At 54.2% G+C, this 26,046-nt stretch overlaps 3 protein-coding genes across 3 annotated transcripts; 1 reads left to right on the top strand and 2 right to left on the bottom strand.

Moving 5' to 3' along the window:
• Nucleotides 1-1,668: 1,668 nt before the first annotated feature.
• NCLIV_059990 (putative selenocysteine lyase) lies at nt 1,669-6,540 on the bottom strand (the record flags this gene model as incomplete). The annotated part of the gene is made up of 8 exons (XM_003885553.1): nt 1,669-1,777; nt 2,165-2,775; nt 3,110-3,253; nt 3,476-3,676; nt 3,956-4,073; nt 4,409-4,515; nt 4,990-5,076; nt 5,671-6,540. The coding sequence occupies 8 exons, from the start codon at nt 6,538-6,540 to the stop codon at nt 1,669-1,671; spliced, it is 2,247 nt and encodes a 748-aa protein (XP_003885602.1).
• A 4,287-nt stretch (nt 6,541-10,827) lies between these two features.
• NCLIV_059980 (conserved hypothetical protein) lies at nt 10,828-11,268 on the top strand (the record flags this gene model as incomplete). The annotated part of the gene is made up of 1 exon (XM_003885552.1): nt 10,828-11,268. The coding sequence occupies one exon, from the start codon at nt 10,828-10,830 to the stop codon at nt 11,266-11,268; it is 441 nt and encodes a 146-aa protein (XP_003885601.1).
• Nucleotides 11,269-16,723: 5,455 nt separating this feature from the next.
• NCLIV_059970 (conserved hypothetical protein) lies at nt 16,724-23,546 on the bottom strand (the record flags this gene model as incomplete). Its single annotated transcript, XM_003885551.1, has 3 exons — nt 16,724-16,812; nt 17,699-18,980; nt 19,236-23,546. The coding sequence occupies 3 exons, from the start codon at nt 23,544-23,546 to the stop codon at nt 16,724-16,726; spliced, it is 5,682 nt and encodes a 1,893-aa protein (XP_003885600.1).
• Nucleotides 23,547-26,046: the final 2,500 nt, after the last annotated feature.

Raw genomic sequence — 26,046 nt, 5'->3', positions numbered from 1 at the left:
CGTTTAGATTCGTTTCCTGCCGTTGTATCTGAAGTCTCTGGAACCAGGACTGCTGAGCTGCCACATTTTGTGATCTCACTCCGGCAGGCCACGAAAGAACGGGACTGATGTCAGATCTCCAGAAGATTCTGTGCTAGTCTTCGCTGCCTCCAGAACCCTCCGAACAAAGACCAGAAGAGCCTGGAAAAAATTTCTTGAGTTCCTGCCCACGTGTTGTTGACCAGTCCTGCACGCATGTGCCATGACGAGCACCCCGCGCATATTCTGTGATCAAGGAATGACCTCGGAGAGTCAACTCGCCCGCTTACCGCGCCGTGTGCCCCTCAAACATATAGCCAAAGTATCTTTTCTCTACACTGGATAAAATGAGGCTTGGCACTGTGTCCGCCACGGGACTACAATACGGAGGGGTCCATTCCACTCGCGACGAACGCAGCCTTGCTGCGAGGGCCTAACGCAGGAGAGCGAGAGTCCCAAGCCGTATGATTCTGCCGACAGCATTCGAACAACAGGGGTGACAGTGTCCGGTATATCAGTACCTAGAAAATGACCCGACGCATTCAACTGTAAGCAAAACACAGTTAACGCTCCGAACATTGTACCTTTTTTAAAGGAGGATTATATCGAAAAAGCGGATTTGATAGATCGACAAAAAGGACGCATCTGATATTGTCCTTTCCTCTAACTATTTATTTGTACAAAAGGGTCTTCTGCTCGAGTATAAACTCTCCAACTGCCTCCGCGTCCGCAGCGTTAGTGACCGTTTGATAACGCCACGTGCCTGAAGGGTGCGACTCGCTGTGCATGTATCAGAGCTTGGTTTGCGGTTCTTGCCATCTGATGCATGGCATGCGGGCACGCGTAATTACACCTGTGCATACCCGATGGCATTCGCCGCCAGAAATGCCGACTTCGTCGAGCTCCTCGTGTGTCCCGTCCACCACCACTGGACGGGCTACCTCCTTTCAGTTGCGTTAGCAAAACGAAGTGTCTGTCTCTCAAAAACACTCTGATGCCGGCCGCAAGTCTTCGTCATTCTTCGCGTAGCTCCGACAAACGCAGGCTTGATTTCCACTGGAGGCATTGGCAAGCATGTGCATGCATATCCCCAAGCGTCTTGGCTTGTAAGACGTCCTCTCAGGTAGCTGCACCTGACATCTCTTGGTACGACATCACCGTACGGTGGCAGGTCTTCCCAGCTCCTCGAACGATATCGGACCTGTACACTGCAAATGTCCTGCTCACCAGTGCATATCGCCCGTCCCTGGCCTTTTCTCGAGTTCCCGTCGTACATGTGTTTCAATGTGTCTTGATTCCTTCTTCCTTTGTTTTTGCCTGTTTCCTTTGCTTTCCTTGTTTCCTTGAATTTGGACCCTCGTTCTTCTCCACAGGAGTCGTTGGTTGCCACTGTTGAGAATGCCCCGCTTTTGCCCGTCGTTGTCTGCTCACCAACTGGGAGAGATTAATGGTGCAAGTATCATACCTTTTGACACCGCACATACGGGCCCTGCAAGCCGTCCAGACCATGAAAGAGAATGAAGGAAGACCGGCTTCTTCTCATGTATTCTCAGTTCCCACAGCATGTGCTCCGTATACACCGCCGAGAAACGCTGCAAGTCGCGGAAGTTCGGCTGCATGCTGCTTGCTAACACGGTGTTCGGGCCAATTTCAGTGTGGCGAGCTAGATGCTTGGTAATTTTCCTTGTCTGTCCACGTCAAGGGCTGGCTGACCTGCCGTGCGAGCGTCTCGAACACCGTCTCTAGCACTTCGCCAAATCTGCATCGATATATCAAGGTTGGCACGCGGTAAGCGCAGGCTGTATGTTCCCCCGGAAGATGGTCCGACTGGCCCTCTGGAATCTCTCTCTCTTGCTATAGGGCCCAATGGTGGCCTTTACCACTACCCATTGCCTGCCAAGCTAGCCATCGGGAGGACTGCCTCCACCGCTCGCTCAGTTTAAGGTAAACCACCACGGAAATCAGCATGCAGACACAACGGCACTGTAGCTGAGCTACTGCGTCAGTAATATCAGAGGCGAATCTGAAGCTGAGCAGGCGAGGAGAGGATAACAAAGCAGCAGTTGTCCAAAGCATTCAACTCCAGAGAGCGTCACTAGCCTGCGTAGCCACTGAATACCGTCAGTGCTGTTCTTTCGAAACTTACCTGTCAATCTCGTGTTCTGTGTTATAAAGTGCAAGACTGGCTCGACAGGTCGAGGGCACCGACAGCACGTGGCGATGAAGCGGCTGACAGCAATGATGTCCGGAGCGCACGCATACTCCTCCGCACACATCTAAAAACATCGCTACATCGTGTGCATGGAATCGCGGATGGGCGAACGAGATAAGCGGAACTCTTTGCACGTGTTGAATGTCAGAATTCAAGCCCTCATTTCTTTCTCCGTCAATGGCCCAAGCCCCCGTTGGTCGCAGTACACCATTTTCTGTAGTTGTGGATCGATCGTCCGATTGTTCCAAATGCATCTTGCGGTGCCGTTTAAGCACGGAAAAATCAAACGAATTTGAGAGCGATTCCGGGAGATATGGGCTGCCTGCCGGTTGAGGACAAAAGAGGCGGAGCTCGGGGAATCTGGAGACCAAGACCTCGTGCAGCGCACGTTGTAATCGAGACTCATGCGAAGAAATCGCCTGCCAGCCGACTTCCTCGATGAAATCTACAGCTGCACCTAGGCCAACCACCTGCAGGAAGGGAGGAGTTCCGGCCTCGAACCGGGCTGGCGGCTCTGCGTAGGTGGACTCGCGCAAGTCTACGAACTGCACACATGTTCGCACTCTCAGAGCAGCTTCGCGGTACTGGATCCCGCCAGTGGCATGGACATTTCGAGGCGACGTCGTCAGGCAACTTGCGTGTCCCGTCCACCACAAAATGGCATGTGCACTCCTCTGATAATGGTGCCGCACCGCTCGCTCGCCAGAACGGGTGTCTCGCTGCTTCGAGCTGTGAAGTTGCCAAGAATTGGAGAAACAGCAGCACATTTGCGGCCAGCCAGAGCCCATCCAACGACGCGCTGCAAAGGGGAGTTCCCCATGCTCTACAATTGCTAAATACCCGTATATATGACCCGTAGCTGTAGAGCGTCACGCCTACCTCAATCATCTCGCCTCCGCCCTTCCATGGGGGCATATTCCGGAGCAATTCATACTTGCCATACAAAAATCCGACACCCGTCGGCCCATACATCTTATGGCCGCTGCCAACAAGGAAATCGCACTTCAGTTTATGGACGTCGATCTGCAAAATCAAACAGAGGATCATTCAGATCTGCAGGTGTACAAGGGTTCTGGGCACCAATGCTTACAGCCCTCTGTGCCGCAGGTATACTCAGCTAGTGACTCCGTCAACTCGACACGAAGGTTTCTTTGCATTCGTCTTTTCGTACGTCACATCCACTCAGGAGGCGCGACGCCGAGATGGTGTTCTGAACCGATCGGCAACTCAAGAAGAGTGACCTACTTGATGGTGCGCGAGCGCTTGCGTGGCGTCGACGAGGACAGCTATGTTGGAGTTGAACCGCTTGATCAGCTCAGGGACAAGGTGAACGTACGGATTGAATGATCCCAGAACGTTGGACGTATGCGCCAATGCGACGAGCTTCGTGCGAGGTGACAGATTTGCCACCAGCGAAGAAAGGGAAAGCGTATAGTCTCGTTCGAGCTGCAGCCAACAGACATGTCCAGACGAGTCTGACCCTATCTCGCACCGTGGCGCACGCAGACACAACCAGTTTACTCGAAAGAAGCAATGCAGCTGGTCGCCCTCCCGACTCCATTCCACAGAAGTTGCAGCTACTACTGTTAACCGATCTTGCGTCACCGAGACTTGCGCGGCGCGACGACGGCGAATCCCGGGCAACTGAGCAGGCTTTCCAGGAATTTTGCACCCGAGAGACACCCGCCAGAGGCGTGGCTAGCAGCCCCCGGGGGGTGCGCTGACCTCGACGAATTTCAGTCGAGCTTTCTTTCTCGTCGACAGCAGCTGCCAAGGGACCAGGTTGCTGTGGTGTTCGGCAACCGTGAGGAGGATCTCGTCGCCTTCGCCGATGTTGGCTTCACTACACATACACACAAACAGTGGACCCTAACACGAAAGAGTCGTCGTGCAGTGGTCTCGATGGCATGCAAAAGCACAGGATCGGTGAGTCTCACCTTTGGTAACCAATGGACTGACAGCCTCGAAGCTTCGCCCTACTCAACGCTTCCACAAGAAAAGTTACTTGTGATCCCGCCTGCCGCTAACAATCAGGGACTAGTAAAACCTCGAAAGAACAGCACAGTAACTGGCCAAGGTAGGTTGCCTTTTCGCAGAACGATTTGGAGCTGAGCTTTGTGACATGCGAGAGACTGCGATCCGGTCTGTTTTCCGCCTGACTCAAGGTCGGGAACTTACCCCCACGTGTTTGCAACGAGGTTAACAGCGTCTGTAGCCCCGGATGTGAAGATAATCTCCTCTGGTCTGTCTGCGTTGAGAAATCTTGCCAGCTGAGCCCGAACACCCTGCAAATCGCGCATTTCCAAGAGGCCGGAAACACAATGTTCACATCCCTTTCCATTTCGATGGGTTCTCTTGGAAGAACAGTTCATACAGCCTCTTCAGGACCAATCGCGGTTGGCAAACATGTTCTTGCTAGCGAACCCCAAAGAAACAGGAACCCGCCTGGTGAACGAGCTACCCCAACCTATTCCTAGTTAGGCTTGACTGCCGGCGAACCCGCGTCAAAAGACAGAAGCCTCAGCACCAACCGAGAACAAACAGAAAGTATCTCAGAAAGGAGAGCAAGCTGTGCATGAACTAACAGGACTATGTGCGATGTTACATGAGGCTCGTGTGCGATCATGCCTTCCCCTGTCCCGGTTTTCCTATTTGATAGAGGACTACATGGTCTACCAGTACCCAAGCAGAGAGTGGCGAAGGTCGTGCACATCGGCGCAGCAAAACCCTTTCGTGTGCCTGTTCCATAGACCTCTCACCTCCATCCGTTCAGTGGCTGCCGCGCTTCTCGCATACGTTGCTCGATGGACATTGGCGTTAAGGTGTACATACGCTTCCTCAATGGCCTGATGGAAACCCGTTGCAGGAAAATGAGCCGGTAACACATGGTACTGCAGAGGATCGCGGAAACTAGACAGCATGTGCAGTCACAATTAGCGTGCGCAGGGACTCCTGCAACAGCCTTGGGGCAGCCCACACACAGGGGCTGAAAGCCACATGCTCAGTTCAAGGGCACTCCGTTCTCTGCTCGTCTGGGAATTCACGTTATAAAGATTCCGAAAGGGTGTACGGACACAGGATAGCCTACTGCCAACAGGAAGTCCTCACAGGGGTGGTATTTGCCAGAGACCAGGGAGTTATGCTGAACTGGACAAGCCGTGTGTCCGCGCTCCAGTGGGAAGCTCACAGTTGCTGCGAGCAAGAAGTCAGACTGAATGCAGTTGCGTGCCTTTGCGGGCGAACATCACAGTACGTAACCAAGGAAGACCACGAAAAAAACCGAGAAGATGTACAATCATCAAAGTGTTGCTTTGTTGATGCAACGCGGCTGTGCCAGCTAGACTGCAAAGGGCGAAGATGTTTGCAAATATCTCAACTGCACGATGTGCGCATCTGCCGCGAACGGCCTTCTCCCCCTCACCACTTTCGTGTTGCCTTACTTCGAGCACACGTCGTGGTTTCTGCGAGGTTGCCGCGCTGTCGAAGTAAATTATTTCATCCTGTCTCGTTCCTCCATCGCAGGAACCTTCTTTCTTTGCATTGCCTGCCTGAAACGGGAACTCGTCCTTCCAGTCGAGTATGGACGGGCAATCCACAGAGGCGGCCCGGGTACGTGGTTTTGATGTGCAGTGTCCGCGCGGTTTCTGCAAGGCGACAGGCTTGACGCTCAGACAGGGCACAGGTTTCACGAAGCCAGGTCCAGCGTTTCCTTGAGAGAAGGCCGGGGAAGTACGATCTATGAAGGCGTGTAAACGTCGAACAGCCCTTGGGTCTTTCGTACGTTTCGCCTCGCTCCGCTTTGGCACTGTAACAAATAGCGGACGAAAGAGGCGATGCTGTCGTCGGAGCTGCCGTGGCGGCGTGAACGTTCGGTACCTTGAATTCAGAAATAATGGGAGTCCCGGAAAAACGGAGGACAGGATGTCCTCGCAGTGTACTGAACCGCTCGAAAGTGATGAAGCTGCCCGGGTTTTCCAGCTGCGACTCGTGAATGCCGACGAAACACCACTCGAGCAGGTGTACAATGGTGGCGTAGCACATACACCTACAGAAATGGTGCCTTCTGCAACACTATCCGCGAGGGAAAAAAGGGCGGCGAACACAAAAAACGAAGGGACGCACGCACAAACACTCCATCGCCGTAGTGGCGTGTAAGTCTCAGCCTTCAAACTCACCAACCGTTTTGCACTAGGAGCCCGTGAAGCAACAAGAGCGCAGCGCGTCGAAGACGGAGGAAAGCTACATAGACCGAGAGCAATCCATGAACACCACTTTAAGCAAGATGCGCTTAATGGAGATTGCCTCAGCATCCATCCCAGAAGGAAACTGAGGAGGAAGGCGGGGACCACGGCGCCGGCAGCCATGATGGACACGATGCCCACGAAGAATCGCATCGACGAGAACTGACACCGTCTAGACGAGACTGAAACATGGCTTTACGGAGTTGAAGAGTTTACACCTTTGAACGCAGTTTCCACGAGGAATGTGGTAGTGTATTAGGGCAGATGCGTCTTATCCCTTCGACAAAACAGCCGGCAACGTCCCCACAATCGTAGGTTGTGAGCCTGATCGGCCCCCGGTCACTCTTTAAGACAATATCTTTTGACCGCGGCAAATGACAATTTGGAGTGCAGAATGGCCTGAATGCCAGATGGTGAGAAATTGCTATGCCTCGGAGGAACGCATCGACGTATTGCACCGCCTTCCAGTTGCCTGCAAATCCTCTGTGTCATGCCTCTGTGAAGGACGGTACAGAACAGCGGCTGCACAGGGCTTCCCAGGTCTCCACAGTCCTGTCGATTTTTTCCCTTGACGACGAATCACATTTCGAGCAGCATCTTCGCCAAAACGTACAGTCCTCTGAGGTAACGATGCTCCTGTCCAGTGCATCACAAGCTCATGCCATCCGTTTTCGCGCGGACAGGAGTGTCTCGCCTCACTACTGTGATCGGGGCTTGCGGAACCGTTTTGTTAATGAATCGTCATTGTGAAGAGCACGAAAAAAGCGACAACTCTCCACCGGTCGCGCTGCGGCACGTCCCCTCGCACATCGGCGAAGAGTGGGCTTGAGTCGGGCCAATGTATTCGGACCGATTCGAAAGACAGTTGTTTTAGCAAAGGCACCCTCGCTCGGCACTTGAACGCTGTTCAGAAACTAGAGGTGCTTCAATTCAAGCACTGTAATTGGAGAAGCGACGATGTTGCAGATGTGAAGGCAACCTGATGGACTTCCCTCCGGGACGGGGCCGATGCCAGTGTTGGTAGAAAACGCCGATTGATGTCAAGCAAATGGCGCCTTTCGGCGACACCCCACGGCCAATGGAAACTGTTTGCTGACTAGAGACTTGTCAAAGAACTATAGCAGTTTACATTTGTCCGTGGATAGACCTGCAAAACGTACGGTTGGAGGTCGACAACGAATGTGGCAGTGACACAGGTCACCGGCGGTTGTCTTTGGATGCATGCGCCTGCGTGTCTCCATCAGCCGGGGTCACTCGAGATTGCCCGTAGAGACGAGTACATACCAGTGATGCACTAACTCTCAACAGATCCCCATAAAAAGAGTATTGGAACGAATCTAAATGACTCAGTCGAAAGAGGCACTCAAACGGAGGGGAACTGCAACGCACTGCCGATACGACGCGGCCGTTTACCGGAATTTCTGTGCACCAATTGGAGCGGCTGCATACGTACTGTGCTGGTTTCACAGTATCAAACTAAGGTCCCACAAAGTGATCCCACGAAAGGTCTTTGGCAACGCTTTCGCTTGAGGCATCCGCTCTGACTCTCCCAAAGTGCTTCGGATTCCCACTGCATCTGGTTTGCCAGGTACGCCAATCTTTAAGTGGTGCCGTACTGCCAAGCGTTTTCCCAGAAGAACTTTCAAATCGTCGACACAATTCGGCGTCGTTGTTTCTTAAGGAATTGCTGAATGGGATGATTCTGCTTAAACAGTCATTCAAAACAGAGGCAAGCCTTCCTGCAAGCCCGTCGGCTCCAGCATCCTCGACCGGACCTCTCAGAGCTGAGAGAAACTACGACGCCTCAGACCTTTGCAGGAGCGGCAGTTCGGCGAGTGGGACAGTGATCCACCAGCACTAATGTATCCAAGCCCGCGTTGCTACCTCAGAGTCTCTGCAACGGCATCCTTCCACTGCGAAGGTCGCAGCTTTCTGAATAATGTTGTTGATTGTGGAAAGGCAAGACAAAACAATCGCTCGCTATGCCAAGGGGGCCGCGTAGTTCCTCGAGCGCCAAGGACTGCCGAGGCATTCCATGAGCTTCTGGCAGCAACTGAAGAAGGCATCAAATGGTTCCACGGTCACAGAATCGGGATGAAACTAGAATCCTGCAAATGCTACGTTGTATACTCCGCACAGCGAACGACGCCCACCACAATGAGCTGAGTCGCAGATCGCAATCTGCAGCGTAGACAGTGGTACGCGACACATTGCACGGCTATCGAACCACAGCCAATGCTTCCAAGGAAGCCATTCCTTAGTTGCGTCCTTTTGCTTTGCGACATTCAGCGTCCCCAGTGCACATGACCCGCTACATCTTCTTTTCTGAAGCACAAAAAAATCACTCTCACCGCCAAGGAAACTGATGAAGGTACAGAAACGTCCTCTGTCCATCCGGTACACTGACACTGTGGGTAACTCCCCTCAGTGGTAACACCTGCCGAACAACAAGGGTTCATACACAGCACCGACACCGCTGCGTGTGCAATTATCCAATGAGAGCAAATCCGGGAGTCATTGGCAGGGTAGCCCACATGCACGCTGATGTCCCGCCCAATGAGAAAATCGTTAGCAGTTTCTCGGAACCGTCCACCTACAAGACAATCCCCCCTGTCGGGTCAGCTAGCTCGTAGCGCGTTTTCTCAGGGTTTCACCGGAACTGCAACTCGGACCCCGCCCCGATTGTCCCCTGGCTCCGCACCTGCCCCTGCACTTGGATCGGTATCTTTGGTTTCACACTAGGTAATACGCACATGAATGCTTGTGGCAGCTTATTTTCATGGTGTACGCAACGAAAATGACATCGCTCTAACAGAAGAGTGTATGAAACAACAACTGCTTCTACCTCTCTGAGACAGGAATACGAAAACGACTGTTTTTCTGGGCAGACAGGCGAACTGATCGCGAAGGGGCTTCTCCACTGCATCACTAGCGGTTCCACAGCGCTTTGTTTGCACCACTTGCCGCCTTACATCTCGTGGTTGGAGTTCAAGCACAACATCAGCCAAGGGAAACCTGGGAGAAAAAAGCGAACTCCTAGAGGGATGTATAGTCGTGCTGCGTTTTGACAAGAAGCGTCGAATCAATGCTGTTCACCGAACGCCTCCGCTATTATTGTGCATTCCTGAGTTTAACTCTCGCGTGTCTTGTCTCAAGGGGATCACCTCACAGGCAGCTTTTCCTCGTCACCTGACCGGAGCATTGAGTGCAGTTCTGTGGTGATCGTCGGTTATGCATGGGGAAGCCCCATGACACCACACCGATTCCGCTGAAGGACAACCCAGGTGTCTCTCCCATATGGCTCTCCGAGAAGACGCGAAGACACACAGAAAGGTGTAGGAGCCAGTCACTGATCAACAACTTCGTAACGACCCCTTCTGCACCTCTCCGAGTAACTCTATCTACGCGAGTCGTGAGTGAAGAACCCCCAGGATGCTCCGGTGGGCACCTCAACGGAGGCTCGATGATGACAGTGTACGCTGCATTTCAAGGCACTACAACGTCAACACTGAGCGTAGGTAGCAGGCAAACGGCTCCTCGAGTCTACAGAGTCTGAAAAGCTTTTCACCAGCTCAGGGTTGGGCCATAGACTTCGAAACTAGTTGGTTCTCGGAAAAGAGTATTGGAACGGCCTCAGAGATGCGAGCCAGAGTGTGTAAGCTTTGACAGAACCATGTGGCAGAGATGTGGCTGCTTGCGACGAGGCCATGACCAGTTGAACCGCCCTAGGAGTAGCCCCGCTATGCCGCGCCGCCTCCGGCGTAATGCTGCTCCGACACAAAGTTTGCCAATCCTCCCGGGCGATATCCAGGACGGGAAAGTCGGGGAAGAGTCTGCCTCCGCCCTTCAGAGACGGTTTTGAAAAGGGACACGCCAAAACCGCTGACTTGCTCATGTCCGAAACGAATTTCACCAAAAAATAGTATTTGCATGTGCGAAGAATTTGTACGGGCAGCTGCTGGCTACGGAGTACGCTGGCAGACTAAGCCTTAAATTGCTGCGCGCGCAGTGTCTCTTAGCTTTCACGCGATGGAAACCGATTCACGGCACCACCCGATTTTGCACACGGGGGTGACTGAAGAGGTCACGTCTCCCAGTCCCACTGCCTCTCTCTAAAGGACCAAAAAACGTCGTGCCAGGGAATTCTTTTCTATTGCATGGTTCAGTATTGGTCTATGGGTTCCAAGGGAATCATTTGTTGTGAAACGAAGCTCCCTTCACTGTCCGTTTTCGGTAACTTCTGCTGTGACTGTACGCCTTCCGCCACGGATCGGTTGTGTCTCCTCCGCAGCGGCCTGTGGACTGGCGGGAACCACTTACACATTAAGCTGGTTTTCATATCTCTTCACCAGGATGATGACGGTTATTTTGTGTTCGATTCTTTTCTATTCGTTGGGCCTTGTGGCCCCCACCTTGGCGGCATTGCACGCTTGCATCAAGCAAAAAACGTCGCCGAACGAAAACGCTATGCTGTTGTGGACACAGTACTTCTTGCTTTTTTCTGCTCTCGTCACTGTTGTGTTCCCTTACGTTGTGACTCCTGTTTTCTTCTTGCTGCCATCGTGGCTGCTCGCATTGGTGAAAGTTGTTTTGGTGATTGTTCTTGCTGTCCCCAAGCTCGGTTTGACGTCACGGTTCTATGGGTGGTTTCTCTGCCACTATGTCGAATATCTCGACCTGGTTGCAAATGCGCTTCAACATCATGTGGTGGTCCCTCTCAAGACTTACGTTAGTGATGCCATTGCCCGCATGCATGCGAGCACTGAAGCGTCAATGACGAGTCGGAAGGAGCTCTAGGCGGCGGTGTAGGAAGAGAAGCGCAGAGTAGTCTGTCTGCCGTGGTGGGCAGATGTACATTTTTTGTTGGGCACAGGTGATGTACCATAACGGCAGTTATGGGATATACACGCGTTGGCGGAATAAGGGGAGGTGGGCTGGACACCACAGGTCGACACATTTTTATCTGGGCGGAAGAAGCCTCCGCGTGATGAGGTGCAAGGACCATCAAGTTTTGCTGAAACTGCCTGGTGTCTTTCGTGGGAGTGAGCGTGATGCACAAGATCCTTGAGTGTATGAGCAGCATTTAAGCCGTGATTGGAGCACTGCTGCGGTCAACTGCATGAGGCGGCCGCGCTTCGAAGAAAAAAAACGCGTTTCTGACGTCGTGGAAGGCGTTACTGGATTCTCAAACACACTCCACCTGAAGCGACATATTTAGCAACGAAGGAGATTATCCGGCTGGACAGGGTGTCCGCTGTCCTGTGTTACATTCCCCGTTCGACCAGCGTGTATAAATGATCCACTCGAGCTCGCACCTCGGTTACACAGATACAAGAGAGTTCCAAACATGTTTCCATCGTGGCTGCACACACGGTGTCGGTCATCCCGCATGTTCTACGGCAGCTGCACAAAATATGTTACTTTGATCAACTAGTACAAAAACGTTGGCATACCGTGTTCACATGGCGTAGTATAATTAAGCTGTAGACAACGTGGCTGGTAGAGAACATACACCAACCCGTAGAGCGACTGCGCACGTGCAGGCTCGCAGAACTGGTGCTGGCTTTGGTTACGAGGGGTCAGCCGCGCATAGACAGAAGTAGCATCGATTCTTCGACTGACATAGACGAGAAGACTAATACCTGTTTCTGCCGCGAAGTCGTTCGAGCAACATGTTCTACGGGTGAGGGGCATGTATCGTTTCTTGGCAGGTCTTCGAGCAGTGGCGGCCGCAGTGGTTTCAAGACACCGTATTAACCTGGTGGGGACGTACTTTCAAGAGGGAGCGAGCATATTGCCCGCAGATCCCCTAGTGTCACACTGCAGCTACTGAACGTGAAACTCAGCAGTTCCGCTGCGCTGGTAGTGTTTACAAGATGCGAGCAACGTGGGAGCTGACGGCAAAGTTTCTGTTGACGTTTCTTATATAGCGCCGCTGAATACGAGGAACAAAAACCAGATGTACACGCTAAGGTGTTTTCACTGCACCGCACTCATCTGTAAGACGTGTTGCACCGGTCGGACATGCTTGGGTGTTCCCCTGCCAGTGCCAGATAACAGCAGAGCCTGGAAGCAGATAAGCGCATCGAACACGGCGGTTGGAAAGCCTTTTGACGAATTCTTCCGGTTATCGCTGTGTCCCTCTGTTTCCAGCCGTGTTAGGACCAAGCAGCCTCCTGTTCGAATATTCAAGCTGCGAAAACGCCATTGGCATCGCAAAGTTTCGCATTCCACAAAGAGTCCGCGAAAGTCTGGGTAAGCCAGCTTATCTTCCATCTTGCACTAAACACCACTACAGGTAAAAATACTGCAACGTGTTGGTATTTTTCAAATTCACGGGGAAATATGGACAGAGCGCCAGATGCTTAACAGTAGCTTACGCGTGAACGCATCAGAGGAATAGATTATAAAGGTACCAACAAGGGATGGCCGTTGACCCCGCTGGGGGAGTGCTTCGGCGTCAAGTTTAAACACTGGACCCGTGTGGTGATGTCACCCCACACAGACTGGCCGCCCTCCTTCACGGGCCAGAAAATGCTCGTACCAGAGTACGAACATCACCAGTTGAGCGCGTGCGCATTCATAGGCAAACACGTACCGTATCTACTTATAAGATTAATACAGATTCCCTGACTGAGACTCCGTGTTCTATGCCGTAATCGAAAGAACTGCCGCTGGATATAAACCACATAGTCATCCGTAGGTTAAGCCCGTCTGACCTGCCACCTTCTCGACCATTCGTACACCGTAAGCAGTAACGGCTGCCTGCCTCTGTGGGCTTTCAGTCGGCTTACTGCAACAGGATCGACTCTCTACCTTCTGACTCGACGTGAAACCCCGCCATTCTGCAGGAATGAAACAAAAATGATTTGCGGTTCCTTTCCACCTCCTCACAAAAAAAAGACCCGAATGTGTGTCCCTCAGGTACGTTGCGGGGCCGAGACGACAAGGTAATGTAAAAAGCTGTTGCAGTAAAATTGAAGGAAGCTCAACACATACATAACTCATTCATCATTACGAACAGAAACCGGACCCCAGGGACTACTTCCAGACCTGGCTGACTGTCGCAGTCTCTCACGAACGTCAACGGACGGGGAGTAACTGCAGCCTAGTCATCTTTGACCACCGAAGTTGACGCAGAAGCTAGTACCCCATGTGGAAGTGGAAGGGTAACAACCTCACGAATATGCACTGCAGGTGACGTTACAAACGCCGCTTGCCTGATGCTTTCGCAAGTTCTCTTTGAATGAAGCCAGTGCCTCAACGCAGATACTGACAGTAAAGACGTTCCTGCGACAGCAGTGCTGCTGTTTACAGACCCCGTCGACATCGCCACACAATCCTTCTTCACATGACCATTACCTGAGACTATCAGCTGTCTAGCGGCAAAAATCGGTAAAGACCCTTCCACCACCCGTCACGACTCGGAAAAAGGGCAAATGACGTATGAAATGACGTATGCAGGACACAGTCACAACTGAATATCGAACCACTCTCATACTAGTAACTTCCACCGCTGTGGGAAAACAACTGCTGCAGAGCTAGCAATATTACCAAACCCCCATGGGGTACCTCGGTCGCCGACGCCAACCAACCAATTTCATTTCTGGCTACACACGAGAAAACAGTATGCCATGCTAAACAGAATGACACAATCGCATGACGCTCGAATTGCATGCGCCAGACGGGCACTTGTCATAAACTCTACACCGCAACCGTGTGCCACGAAGATTTGAAATCAAGAGAAAGCACTATGGTGACTTTTGTTTGCATGCTGGCACAGACCGAACCTCTCCTGTGGACGAGCTGCACCACTATGGAACGGACTGCCAATACTGAACACTGTCGGCTCCCAGTATCTTCAAAAACTGAAACATATTATTCCTGTGTAACGGCGAACGGTACAGTCACAGATAGATGTGGCCGGACGCGCGAGAATCCCTCACTCGACGAACACGACATACTCAAGGAAAATATCCAGACGTGGCTGATTAACCCGTGTCCATATGAAATGTTGAGCACGATATCGCACCCCCTTGGATATATGCAGAGTGACAGGAACACCTCCGACTACAATCATATTCCTCGCCAGCATCCACCGAAGGATGTGGAACCAATTAGCGGTCAATACAATTGGCTCCTGTCGGATTCCGGACTGCGTGGTCACTACACTCGATGAGAAAACCTTTCCAGCCAGTGGAACGAACGTACAGCATGACGAACCCGTATTGTGGCGTTGCATGCATGCTTCACTTCCTGGCTTTTACTGCCGGTTGCAGCATGCTGAAACGATGTTCCTTTACAAAAACACAATTTCCCAGAGACACCTGGTCACTGCGGAGTGCCCGTACTTCTCGCTCGCTGAGGATTATTACACTCCCTCTGCAATACAATTACTGCCCGAACTGAAGGGGAATCCCCTACTGGATGCCGAACCCTACTGCAGAACCGGGCCCGCCAACACCCCTCCGCGGCACACCATCCACAAGGGACGTAGGATTGCCACGCATTTGGAACGTGTACTGGGCGCCGTCAAACCCCCTTGTACTGCCGTTATAGAAAACGTGCTTCGTCCGGTTACTCTTTCGTTGCTTTGTCAGAGCCAGTGCCCTTCGCCTGAGCCAGCGCCCCTCCAGCTACCGCAGCTGGCAACGTAGTCTTCTACAGCTAACACATGAAGCGGCCCCAACTGAACTGTCCTGCGTGGCCGTCACACTGAACGGCTACGGTGGCAGTGGCATCTGCAATCACAACCTTGCTGGAGCTGCTTTTCCTGTGCCACAAACAGGTCACAGCATGGCCTGTGCTTCTCGACTGCCTATGGCGGTTGCCGGTTCGTGGCCGGGAGTGGAGTCCGCCTACAATGGCATAACGAAATCGACGGAAAGGCTCGGTGCCTGATCCGGGACATGGACCACGTCAAAATTCCTAAAGACGTCAATGACTGCTGATAAACCATTTCCCTCTGTCCCTCACCAGTTTCCTTGAATCGCAGTCCACTAAAGAATTCTCTAAAACTGCTGGAAAAGCGAAATGCGATTCGGTCAGCTACAGTTTGGGCGGAACCAGACACAGGATACTACTACCGCCTCACATTCCGTAACAGATGAGTTGTTGCGAACCCGTCATCTCTGTAACTCTGTCCGTCATCATCTCATACAGCTTTCCTACTTCACGGTTCCAGAGTAACCCGCGAGACGCAGCAGTTTCCCTCTCACGCACCTTCGCTTGTAAGATGAAGACAATTTTTGGGAAGCGGCATTCGTCTTAGCTGGATCAGCTGAAACAAAATCACTATACAAGACAAATCCAGACGCTTAATGACAAATCACTCAACGATAACAGACATCAGCTGAAGCAGACTCTCCTCACCTGCATGGGCCTCACCCAGCATGCCTTCCCGCCGCCTCCATAGTCACTTGGCGGCCGCACAAGAGGTAAGCCGCGCAGCCGCGTGCCATGGAGCTCCTTATCTCCATGGACACCGGCGTCGCCCTCTCTTCCGTCATCCATACATGTTTGACAACCGCGCAAATGCAATTGCTAGCACCACGAATTCCTCACAACTGCCGTCAGCGTCAACTGACACCAGTGGTAATACCCATGAAGAAGCCTATCCAGACTCGCGTTTACTCGACGACTCCCTCGCGGCACCGCGAAAACGTGGCTCGTCACATTTTGATTAACAGCAGATGCCCCATAAAAAAGCGCGCGTCATAATATTATCACTGAACAGTAGAAAAAACCCCCCTCCTCCCCCGCCACCCCACTTCGACATTTGTGCCCACATCCGGAACATACGCACAGGCACATTCCCGTCAGACATTTAGTAGACAAAGCAAGAGCGCCTGCCTCATGAAACAAGGACCTTGCTACCGAGGGGAAAAAATTATAAACGAGTTCGAAACTCGTATCACCGCAACCTGTTGTGTGCACGAAGAATAATTTATCCACGATTCCTGAAGTCCATGTGAATGCCAAGCCCCCCTTCTAATCAAAAGTGTTTGGGCGGCCAATCGGGTCCCGGTTCTCGAACATTACAAACTCTTCCTTGCCACAGATGATCTCCGCCCGTCAAAAATGCTTCACGTAGCTCACTGACGAGGATGAACAAAAGACAGCAAAAATAGCCACAGCGGGAGGGCAGTGTTACCGATGTCGGACGCACCACAGGAAGCTGGCGCCTTTCTCTCTAGCATTCACGTTTGCACCACGGCTCAGAGAGGGTGCTGCTCGTCCACTTCACACACCTTCATCTGCAGAATGGTAGGTACCATTCAAAAATAATCGATGAAACAACGTTGACACGCTGCTTCACCGAAAACTGTCGCTTGACGCCCACTGTAATCATGACACAAAACGCAGTTCACAGCAGAAGGAACCAGACGGAAAACAGAACCCCTCGATCAAGAGCGAAGGTCAGACCGCAGACTGTGGGGCTGGACGGATGTGGCGGACTCACAACGGAGACGGAGAAAAAATGACTTCGATCCCATGCGTGAAAACTACAAGCCCCCAGCGACTTCACCGAAGATATGTCGTAGTCTCCGCCAAAACGGTGACCCGCTCCGAGAGAATGTGGGGTGCCCTTCTCCGCTGACCCCTTCTAACCACGCCATGACAGACGCTGGCTTCCTTTCCAATCACCCATACCACGAGCGCCGTTTGATGTCTTCACGTAGCTTCACGAACCACAACATACCCCCGAACTGTGGAGCGGAACACGAACTATGGTAATCGACGTAGCGTCCTGTACCAACCGGTCTTATCGAGCTTACAGCGGAGGCAACACTGTCGCCGCCGGCTTCTACTTTGGTTTCGGACTCCCTAGAGTTGTGATCACGCCTGTAACGCACAGATGCCAGCTGGACCACTGTTTACGAATTGACGCAACGGCCGCTCGCGCCCCCCCGGTGCCGATGTCGGGTGTTGCTGGCCATGCTCAGTCGACTGTTGTTGTAGACACCACCGGTGCCGCCGCTGCTCCTGATGTTGCCATGGCGATGGCGAGGGGTCTCCACTCTTCCTCCATGTTGAGGCATTGAGACGAGAAACCGCGACGGAGACGCACCCCACTTCCCTTCCGGTTCTTGTCCACCGCTAACGCCACAGCCCGCCGGAGCGAAATGCGCTGCCCGGTGTGACTGTGATAATCTGGGGGCGCCGCCAACCCGTGGGTCTCCCGTCCGGTGACTTCCCCGAGTGCTAGCAGGCACCGGAAGTTTACCTGCATGCTCTACAGTCCCTTCTACGTCTGCTCTGCCGGGAATGGAGTGCTTCCCTCCCTGGTGCAACTCCGCAGCCCGCTCCGCACCACGGTTCTGAGAATCTCTGTGCCGCCGCTTAGGGAAGTGCTGTTCTCGGCGAAGCTGTTGCAGCCCGGCTGTGAGGAGCTGTTGAGATGGACTCTGTCTGGGAAGGCTAGGGGCTCCGTTTCCTCCTGCCGCGAAAAGAGACTGCTGCTGGAGCATTAACGCTTGCCACAGCTGGCCAAGCTCTGCTTGCTCTTCTGGTTTCAACTCGGAGAGAAGACGGGCGCCTGCCTTTGTCAGCTGTTGCCGGTCCATTTCGTCCTCGCCAGGCTTAGCAGTATACACCGCGCCAAACGGCCCCTCGGTGCCCGCCTCGGCGCAGGCTCGATTGTGAACAGCTGGCACGGAATTCTGTCCCCGAATGTCCGCTGCCTGTCGATGCCCTCCTAGCCACGACTGTGACGGCATATCCATTGTGGCCGCCCGTCCAAATCTGGGATGCCGGCGTTGCTGCAACAAATTCTTGGACCCGCTTCGGCTGGACAAAAAGTTTGCAATTTCAAGTGCCCCCTGCACAGCCGACTGGGAGCGAAACAGCACGCGTTGCCGTTCCTGCTGGAGGCTGCAGAGGTCCGGAGAGGCCGGGAGACCGGCCGCGGGGAACCCTGATAACGTCGATGGGGTCGAACCGTGCGCTTCCTCCAGGTGAGACTCCCCATTATGCTCCTGCCGAAGCTGCTTGAGAAACATGAGCTGCTGGAGCGAGCGGTGCTGCATGAAACTTTCCTCTCGCGCATTCTCGACCGGTGTGCGTAGTGAGTTGAAAGGGGCGAGAGCAGGCCCTAGAGAACCTTGCTGGTGCCTCTGGTGACCGGAGTTCTGGCGCCCTGAACCTTCTGCAGTTGCCGCAGTAGAGAGGGGCCGAGAACTGGCAGGCGAGCAGCCCGAGCCACTCGATCCCGCACCGTGCGCCGGTTGGTTGGAACAGGTTTGTTGAAGCAACTGGGGTTTGAATTCCTCAATGCGAACAAAAACGCGTTCGATGCCACGGTCAAAAGTGACAGCATGCGCAGCGCAGATCTCCGCTTTGAAACGTTCCGTGCTAGAGGTGTACGTGGAGCCCCCATACTGTCTGATAAAGGCTTGTGCTGCTTGCGGAGTCTCGAAAAGAACGCAGCAGTGGGAGCCACGCGGAGGAAAGAGCGCGACGCGCACAATACCTCGAACTTTCAAGCCTACTTCAAACAAGAGCTTCAACTGCAAGGAAAAAACCACAGCACACACACCAATCTTTCATGAGTATATAATGCATCCACCTGCCACACGTGTGCGTTGGTGGCCCCACGCGCAACAGAAATGCACAGAAGTGATCTGCTGCGCGGTTGCGATGGTTTGAAATTCTCTGCAGACACGATTCAGCCTCTTGTTTGCTGTATATATCATACACTCCTTTCCCGCGTCTGTCATTACAGGCAAGCTGCCCGGCGCGACACGGCTGTCAGATCTCCTTACTCGTTTCTCCATTTGCTCCTTTTGTCGGTGGTCTTCTGCGCGTGCAACTCGCGGTATCCAGCTAATGAAAACTGAGCAGTGCTCTTTAAAGTCGTGGAGATCATCGGCGCCGTCCATTCCGAGAATGTCCAAGGGAGTACTACTTGAGGAGCCGCTAATCACGGGGACAGTTGGGGCGCCGCGTCCAAGAGCCGGCGGAGCAGCTGCCGAAGCACTGGGTGCTCGAAGAGCCCTTGCTGCACTCAGAGAGCATCGCCGGCTCTCGAGCAGTGCCACCGCCGCAGCTTCGATCGCGGAAACTGGAAAGGCTTCTGAAGCATCCAGCTGGCTGTTACCGCGCCCGCTGATTTGCTTGTTCAGTGCTGACAGTGGAGGCAGAGTCTGCACGGAAGCGCCCTGCGACGCGACGGCAGAGCCTAATGCTGGAGGTCTCAGACACTCGGCCGCCGCACCACGATGAATCTGGAGTTGCTGCTCTATCTGTTGTTGCAGCTGGTGCTGTACCTGTTGCACGAGAGCATTCATCAATTCTGCAGACGCTGGGGGCATCGGGTCCAGCCCGCCGTGTGCCTCTCTTCCCCCGACCTGAGCTGCAGCTGGAAGCGGCAGAGTATCTTCAGATGACGAGGCAAACTGCCTGGTTTGCTGGGAATCCCCCAGACCGTCTCGAGGTCGTAGGCCGCACTCCAGCAGAAGTCTTTCCGATTCCAGGCCATGGTGTAAGGGGATGTCCACGCGAGCTCCAGCAGCAACCTCACTCACACCTGCCTCTCGCTTGTCTGTTCGCAGTTCCTCACAGGCATACTGGTCTAGCAACCGGGATGCCGCCGCAACCGCCGCAGCCGCTTCACTTGGAACATCAGCCGGTCCTACAAACTGCCGTGGTCCTGTCTCGGCCTGCGTACCGTCAGACCTCGAAAGCGCTGGCGACTCCAGCGGGTTACACAGACGCCCCGCCGGACGCGGTACCTCTCCGAAACGCGGCGCCTCTGGAGGCACTACAAATGCGAACGTCCTTCCTGACACCGTTCGATCTTCTGAAACTACCTCTTGGATATTTCGCACAAAACTGTCGGGTTTCTGATCTCCGTCCCTCCCAGTTCCCGCTCCTGGCGCACCGCCTTCGGGCCCTTGCTGCATGCGTGAGTGGTCTTCCGCGGATGACTGCCTTGCCAGTTCCGAAGCCGACATGGGCAACCGCGAAGGTAGCCACATCGCAGCCGCTTCACGCGATGGAGTAAAGGTGTCCGCATCCCGGCTCGTCGCAGCAGGAGGGCAAAACCTGGATCCCTCGGCACGGAAATCAGCTGCATAACTGTTCCGGTCTTTCGGGGAGAGGCCTCGAAAGAGTGACGAGCCAGACAGCGGAGGATGAAGACACACGCTAGGCCCATCTGACCCACGGGACTGCGCGCTGGGGCTTCTGCTTGGTGACCTTCCGCCACATCCGCTGGGTTCCAGAGTTGCGTCCGATCCACCTAGCACCCGCAGGTTGTCATCCACACGACCAGCACGCGGGCTTCTCCGCACGTTTCCTGTACGAGCCGAGTAACACGCATGACCCGCCTGGTCGTCTCCGTCTCCGTCCCGAGCTCCCCCGCTCATGAGAGACAACACCGTTTTCAGAAGTTGGCATCGCTGGACTGCATCTGTAGGGAACGGCGTGGCCTCGTTCTTTGCGAGACCTGCAGCCACTGCTGCCGCCCCTTGGATTGCGTCTTGGCTGTTCTGATCAGAACGCAGAACGAGGATTTCCGACGCGACTCGAAATTTCCTCTTGATCCACGTTGCTCGGCTGCCGAGATGTGTGGCGCGGTCGGCATCACTGCCACCAGAAAAGTCGCCATCCCGGCCCAGCCGATCTGCCTTCCCTTGCACCGTCAAAAGCAGAAGATGCTCAAAAAAACGCGCAGCTCCGCCGTCAACTGCGGACGACGTCTCCACCGGGTCGACTGGATCTCCATCAAAGGCTGTGCCTCCGGGGGTTGTGCCCGGGTTGCTGGCACAAACGTCTCTAGACAGTTCTCCGACGTCATGCGCTGGTACTATCTTTCCGGCCATGTAGCAGCAGACGACACTTTCAGTGTCGTCGCACACGGCAGAAAAGTCGGTTCCCCGTAAACACAAGCTTTTTAGTCTTTGCCGGACGTCCTTCAGTTGCCTTTGAACCTGAAGAAGTCCAGATGCTCGTCGTTCTTCAAAACGCATCCCTGATTGGTCAACGGTACTCGAGTCTTGTTCACCATACCCGCTACGCGGTTGACAGCCTCCCCACAAAAGCGTATGCTTACACCGGTCACTATAGAATTGTTTAACTGTTGAGAGACAGAGCCCTGCGATAGCGGCACCTGGGGCAGCCATACTGGGGCGGTTGCCGCACCGGCTGTCTCTAGGGCTAAACGCAACCGTGGTTCGGAATGCGCCGCCCTCGTCGCCCAGACACTCGCCGGCCATCTCCCTTGTTACCGCTCCCGACTTTGGGTCTATTCCAAAGACGCCGGAGCCGAGTGGACACGCTCCGAGAGGAGACCCGAGACCCTGTAGCCAAATGCCGTCTGTACTGTGCAGACTGCTGTAGGTGCTGCATCTGCCAAACACGCTGTGGGCGTACCCAGGACTTGAAGAGCCTCCACTGTTGGTGCGGGTAAAGGCGAGTCCTTGCGCGAGGTTTAGTCTACAAAACCCAGTGCCGGGGCGATTTGGCTTGGCTTTCTTCCCCGAAAGACTGGAACTCGGCCCAGTCCCCGATCCACCTGCGATTCCGCTGTCGTCATCCATCACCTGTCCGTGGCCTTTGTCGAGAGAGCTGTCCTCTTGATTGCTCCGCTGCAGACCGCCCTCCTGAGACAGTGAAAGATATGCCTCCGCCGGAGACACGTTTTCCCCTTCACGTCTCTCCTCACAGGGCTCAGGGTCCACTTCCCAGTCAATCTTGGGTCTGAGCTCTTCGTCGCCTTCAAGATCTTCGCCCCCGTCCGAAGCTCCAGGAAGTGAAGATTTGATTCCGCCCAATGGGAAGAGAGTCTTGTCACAAGGCGACCACGATGCGCCGCCATCGTCTTGATCCTTCTCTCCTCTCGCCATCCCGCCCTCCTCAAAGGACGGATCGCCTTTCGAAGCCGGGATCCTCGTTTGTCCCTCACAGTGTTCTTGAAGAGGGGGGAGGTCTTGGAGGATGCGGTGTGACGGGGAATGCTCGCTTCGGTTAAAAGGAGACATGTCCCGACTTCGAATCACATGATGGTCTGCGTAGGTCTCATCTATCGACATCGGTAGCGAAACAGGACTTACACTTCCACTGACGTTCAGCAGTTTCTGTGGAGTGAGCAGCGTTTCGTGGAGGGCCGTGACGAAGGCGGCCGCTTCTTCTTCGATACAGAGGGAAGGTTCATGGCACAGCTGTGCTCTTCTCGCATCTGCGCAAGCGGCTGAGCCCCGTAAATCACTTTGGCTTTCTTTGTCATTGGAAACAGCAACTGGATAACCCACACAATCGCCCAGGCGACACCCCTCGGTCTCCGTTGTGTCTGTTTGTCGCGGGTCTCGTGCGTCAGCTCCCTCTGAGAGACCCTTAGAGACCTTTTCGTCGCCTTCGCATCGGGTCTGCGACTCTCGATGTATCCCTCTTTCTCCCTCGTGATGCCTCGCGCTCGTGGGGATACAATCCGTCTTTGGGATGATCCCTGCATACGCTGTTTCACCACCACAGTTCGTCTGGTTGTCCTGAAAAGTGAACGCCATCGACGGCTCTCGCGCAGTGACGAGCGTCTGACCTGGTTCCGTCTCACAGCTGCCGTCCTGTTCATTCCGCCCTCTGGCGCAGCGTCCGTTTGCCGTGCCTGCAGCGGCACGCACCACACCGTCGTTTTCAGGGGTCGAGGGTAAAGCTGACGGGCCGACTGCATGTGAGGCCGCCGCCGGGGAAACGTGGAAAAGTTTCCACGTACACGCATCAACAATTGACATATTTTTCTTCGCGTCACTTTCGTCGTGGAGGCCGAAGGACCTTCTCGGAGGGGCTCCTGTGGCCTGTTCAGGCGCCGATATGAAGTTTAGGAGCTCCTCCAATTCTGGACGCGCAGCCCCGTCAGGATTCAAGTTATTACCCACAGCTCGTCTCAAATTCGACGTCGCCATTTCCGCATTGTCGGAGGCACTGTAGCCTTGCTCCATTTCCGCATTGTCGCTGCCTCCCCTTGACACATCTGTCCTGCTCGACGCAGGGTCCGAAACCCGGACGCTGAACTGCAGATGAGGCGCCAAATCGGCGTCATTATATGGTTTCGTTCCTGCCAGCACATCGTCGGTCATTCCTGGGGGAGACAGATCAAAACTCCCCCCTGTCGCTCCTCCGAATACGCCTCCTTCCGGAGCAGCCCCTCCCGCGTGAACGGAGCCGCGGCACTCTGAGAACAAACTTCGACTGAACGTTTGGGATGGCGACAGCGTACCGCCAGACGACGGCAGCGTCAGAAACTCTGGTCTATGCAGCGAGGTTGTAGGCTCCCGAATGCATTTCGAGTTGGGGAAGTGTGCGGGAGGATCTACGGGACTGGAAACCACACTTGTTTCCTCCAGGGGAAAAGGGTGACCTGTACAGAAACCCAAGGCCTCCTTTTTTTCCAGGAACCTCTCTGGAATCCCCGCGAAAGAAGGGAGACCCTGAGGACTCTGGCTTGGCTCAGGCATGCACGCAGCCCCCCGAGCGGATACAAATACGGGTTGAGAGGACGTACACGGGAAAGGGGGGCTAGACGAAAAGTAATCACATGGAGGGTCTTTTCGTATTCTATCCGTGGACGAAAGAGAGGGGCGGCTCGCCCCGATTTCCTCCTCCTCCAAGGGAGAAGAGGACAGGAACGTCATAGTGAAGGACGAGCCTGCCTAGGAAGGATAAAAAGATGGAGCAAGGGAGGCAGACTCTTGAACGGGAGGGAGCCCAAATACGAATCGGAGGGACACAGACGCACACCTCTGTGGAGGACGCGATGCATCCCTACCAAATAGAAAATGAAGCCTGCTCTACCTTTCAATGGGTGTCCTGAACGAAACCACTTGACAAATGGAAAGGGAAAAATGAGGCGTCTTCGTCCGCCGCAAATGAAGTAACCACTTTTCCTCTCGCGTGTTTAAAGGAGAGGAGAAAAAGCGCATGAAAGCTGATTCAACGATGCCATTTACAGGTATCCCAATCACAGATGACAACGTGCCCGACGACGCGCATTCACTTGCAGCGAGCGCACGTGGGGAAAAATACAACCAAGGCGCGTCAGGCAACGACCGCACAGTTGAAAATGAATACGGTTTACGCGGACAGGAATGACCACCGCCAAACAAGAGGAAGTGACGGCAAAAACACAATGGACAAACACTTGCGGTGACACACGCAAACCAGGAACGCCGTACCTTTAACATGAAAGGCTCTATATCCGTCCCGGGCGAGAGAGACAGGAAGCGGGGACTGAGACAAACACGGTTGCATGTGAAAACGGACGGGTCAACTGCCAAGCCAACATTGGACGCTAGCCCAGTGGTAGAAGTCCTTGTTAACCAGCTGGGCCACGGCCGGTTACGAAACAGGTTACCATGAGGTTGATGGTTTGCGGCCGGGAAGCATGGATTCCCCTTCCGCACCAGGGGACGGTAAAGCGCACCGAGGTACTCACGCCGAACGAGAGGTCAACACTGGGGACACCACCAACTGCCACGGAAGGCACAGTGCGGGATAAAACACGAGTGCGAAAGGAAATCGTCCAGTCACAACGGCCAAAATACTCGACAGAGAGAGGCGGCCGTCGCATGCGATGCGGCGCGACCGAGTTTCGCCCCCGAAACGGGGTTCAAGGCGGGCGCTTGATGCCACGAAAGATTGCCTCCGTTAAACGGTCCGGAAGCTTTTCCACTCTCGACAAAACATTGGTGAATGAGAAGGGGGACACGCCGCTAAAGCACGGCACCCGTCGCTGTTCGTTTCCTCCGCGTTTCCTGCCAGTCTCCGTCTGTGATCGAGTGGGCACCGTATACGGGGTTTTTCCGGCGCTCAGTCCAGCGAGTGCGGGGGGCGGGGCGTCGCCAGATCTTCACGCGAACGACGGGCTGAAAAAGAAGCAGTGCTCTTTGCTCGCTTGTTCCGAAGAGGCAAGAGAAAATAAGTTCGAAGGAAACCCTCTTCTAGCCGTTTTCCGCCCCACACGGTTCTTCGCTCAATGCGGCGCACCCCCGACCCACCAACTGGAAGGACAGGTGGGACGCTAGAGCCTGAACAGACAAAGCAAATCTGTCGCCCCAGCCCCGTTTCGGTCGTTGGACAGCGCGACTTCGGACTGGTCCCTTTGAAGGCTCCTGGCCGGGTACCTTCTCTGTTTCCTAGCACTTCTACATTCTCACCGGTCCGTTCGTTGCCTCCACAGGCAAATCGAAAGAGGGCAGGCCACAGACACAGAAGTGACGGAAGCAACCGGGCGTTGTCCAGGCAGAGAGCCGCAGCAGCGCATTTGAATGGAACGGAGGCGGGGAACACCGCCAGTGCGACGGGTACGAAAATTCGTTGCTTCGACCTCTCCCCAGAGTTATTTTCCGGAAGAAGGAAAAACTTGGACAGGCTGGAGGGGAAACGCTGCAGCAGACCCTCATCCTGGCGCATAATTTGCAGTCGCGCAAAGGGGGGGGGGGCCAGGCAAGTACCGCTCGTCTGGTATGTCAGGGGTAAACAGACCACATGCCTATACCGGCCGGGAGGTCACGTGAGTAACGGCCAGCCCTGGACGTGTGTGCTGGGGCGGCACACGGTCCCACCGTCCAGGAACCGCAA

The sequence above is a fragment of the Neospora caninum genome, chromosome XI, assembly GCF_000208865.1.
Source record: "Neospora caninum Liverpool complete genome, chromosome XI".
In the NCBI taxonomy this organism is placed as follows: Eukaryota; Apicomplexa; class Conoidasida; order Eucoccidiorida; family Sarcocystidae; genus Neospora; species Neospora caninum.
Note: the sequence above shows the minus strand (reverse complement) of the source record. Positions and strands in the feature narration are given on the sequence as shown.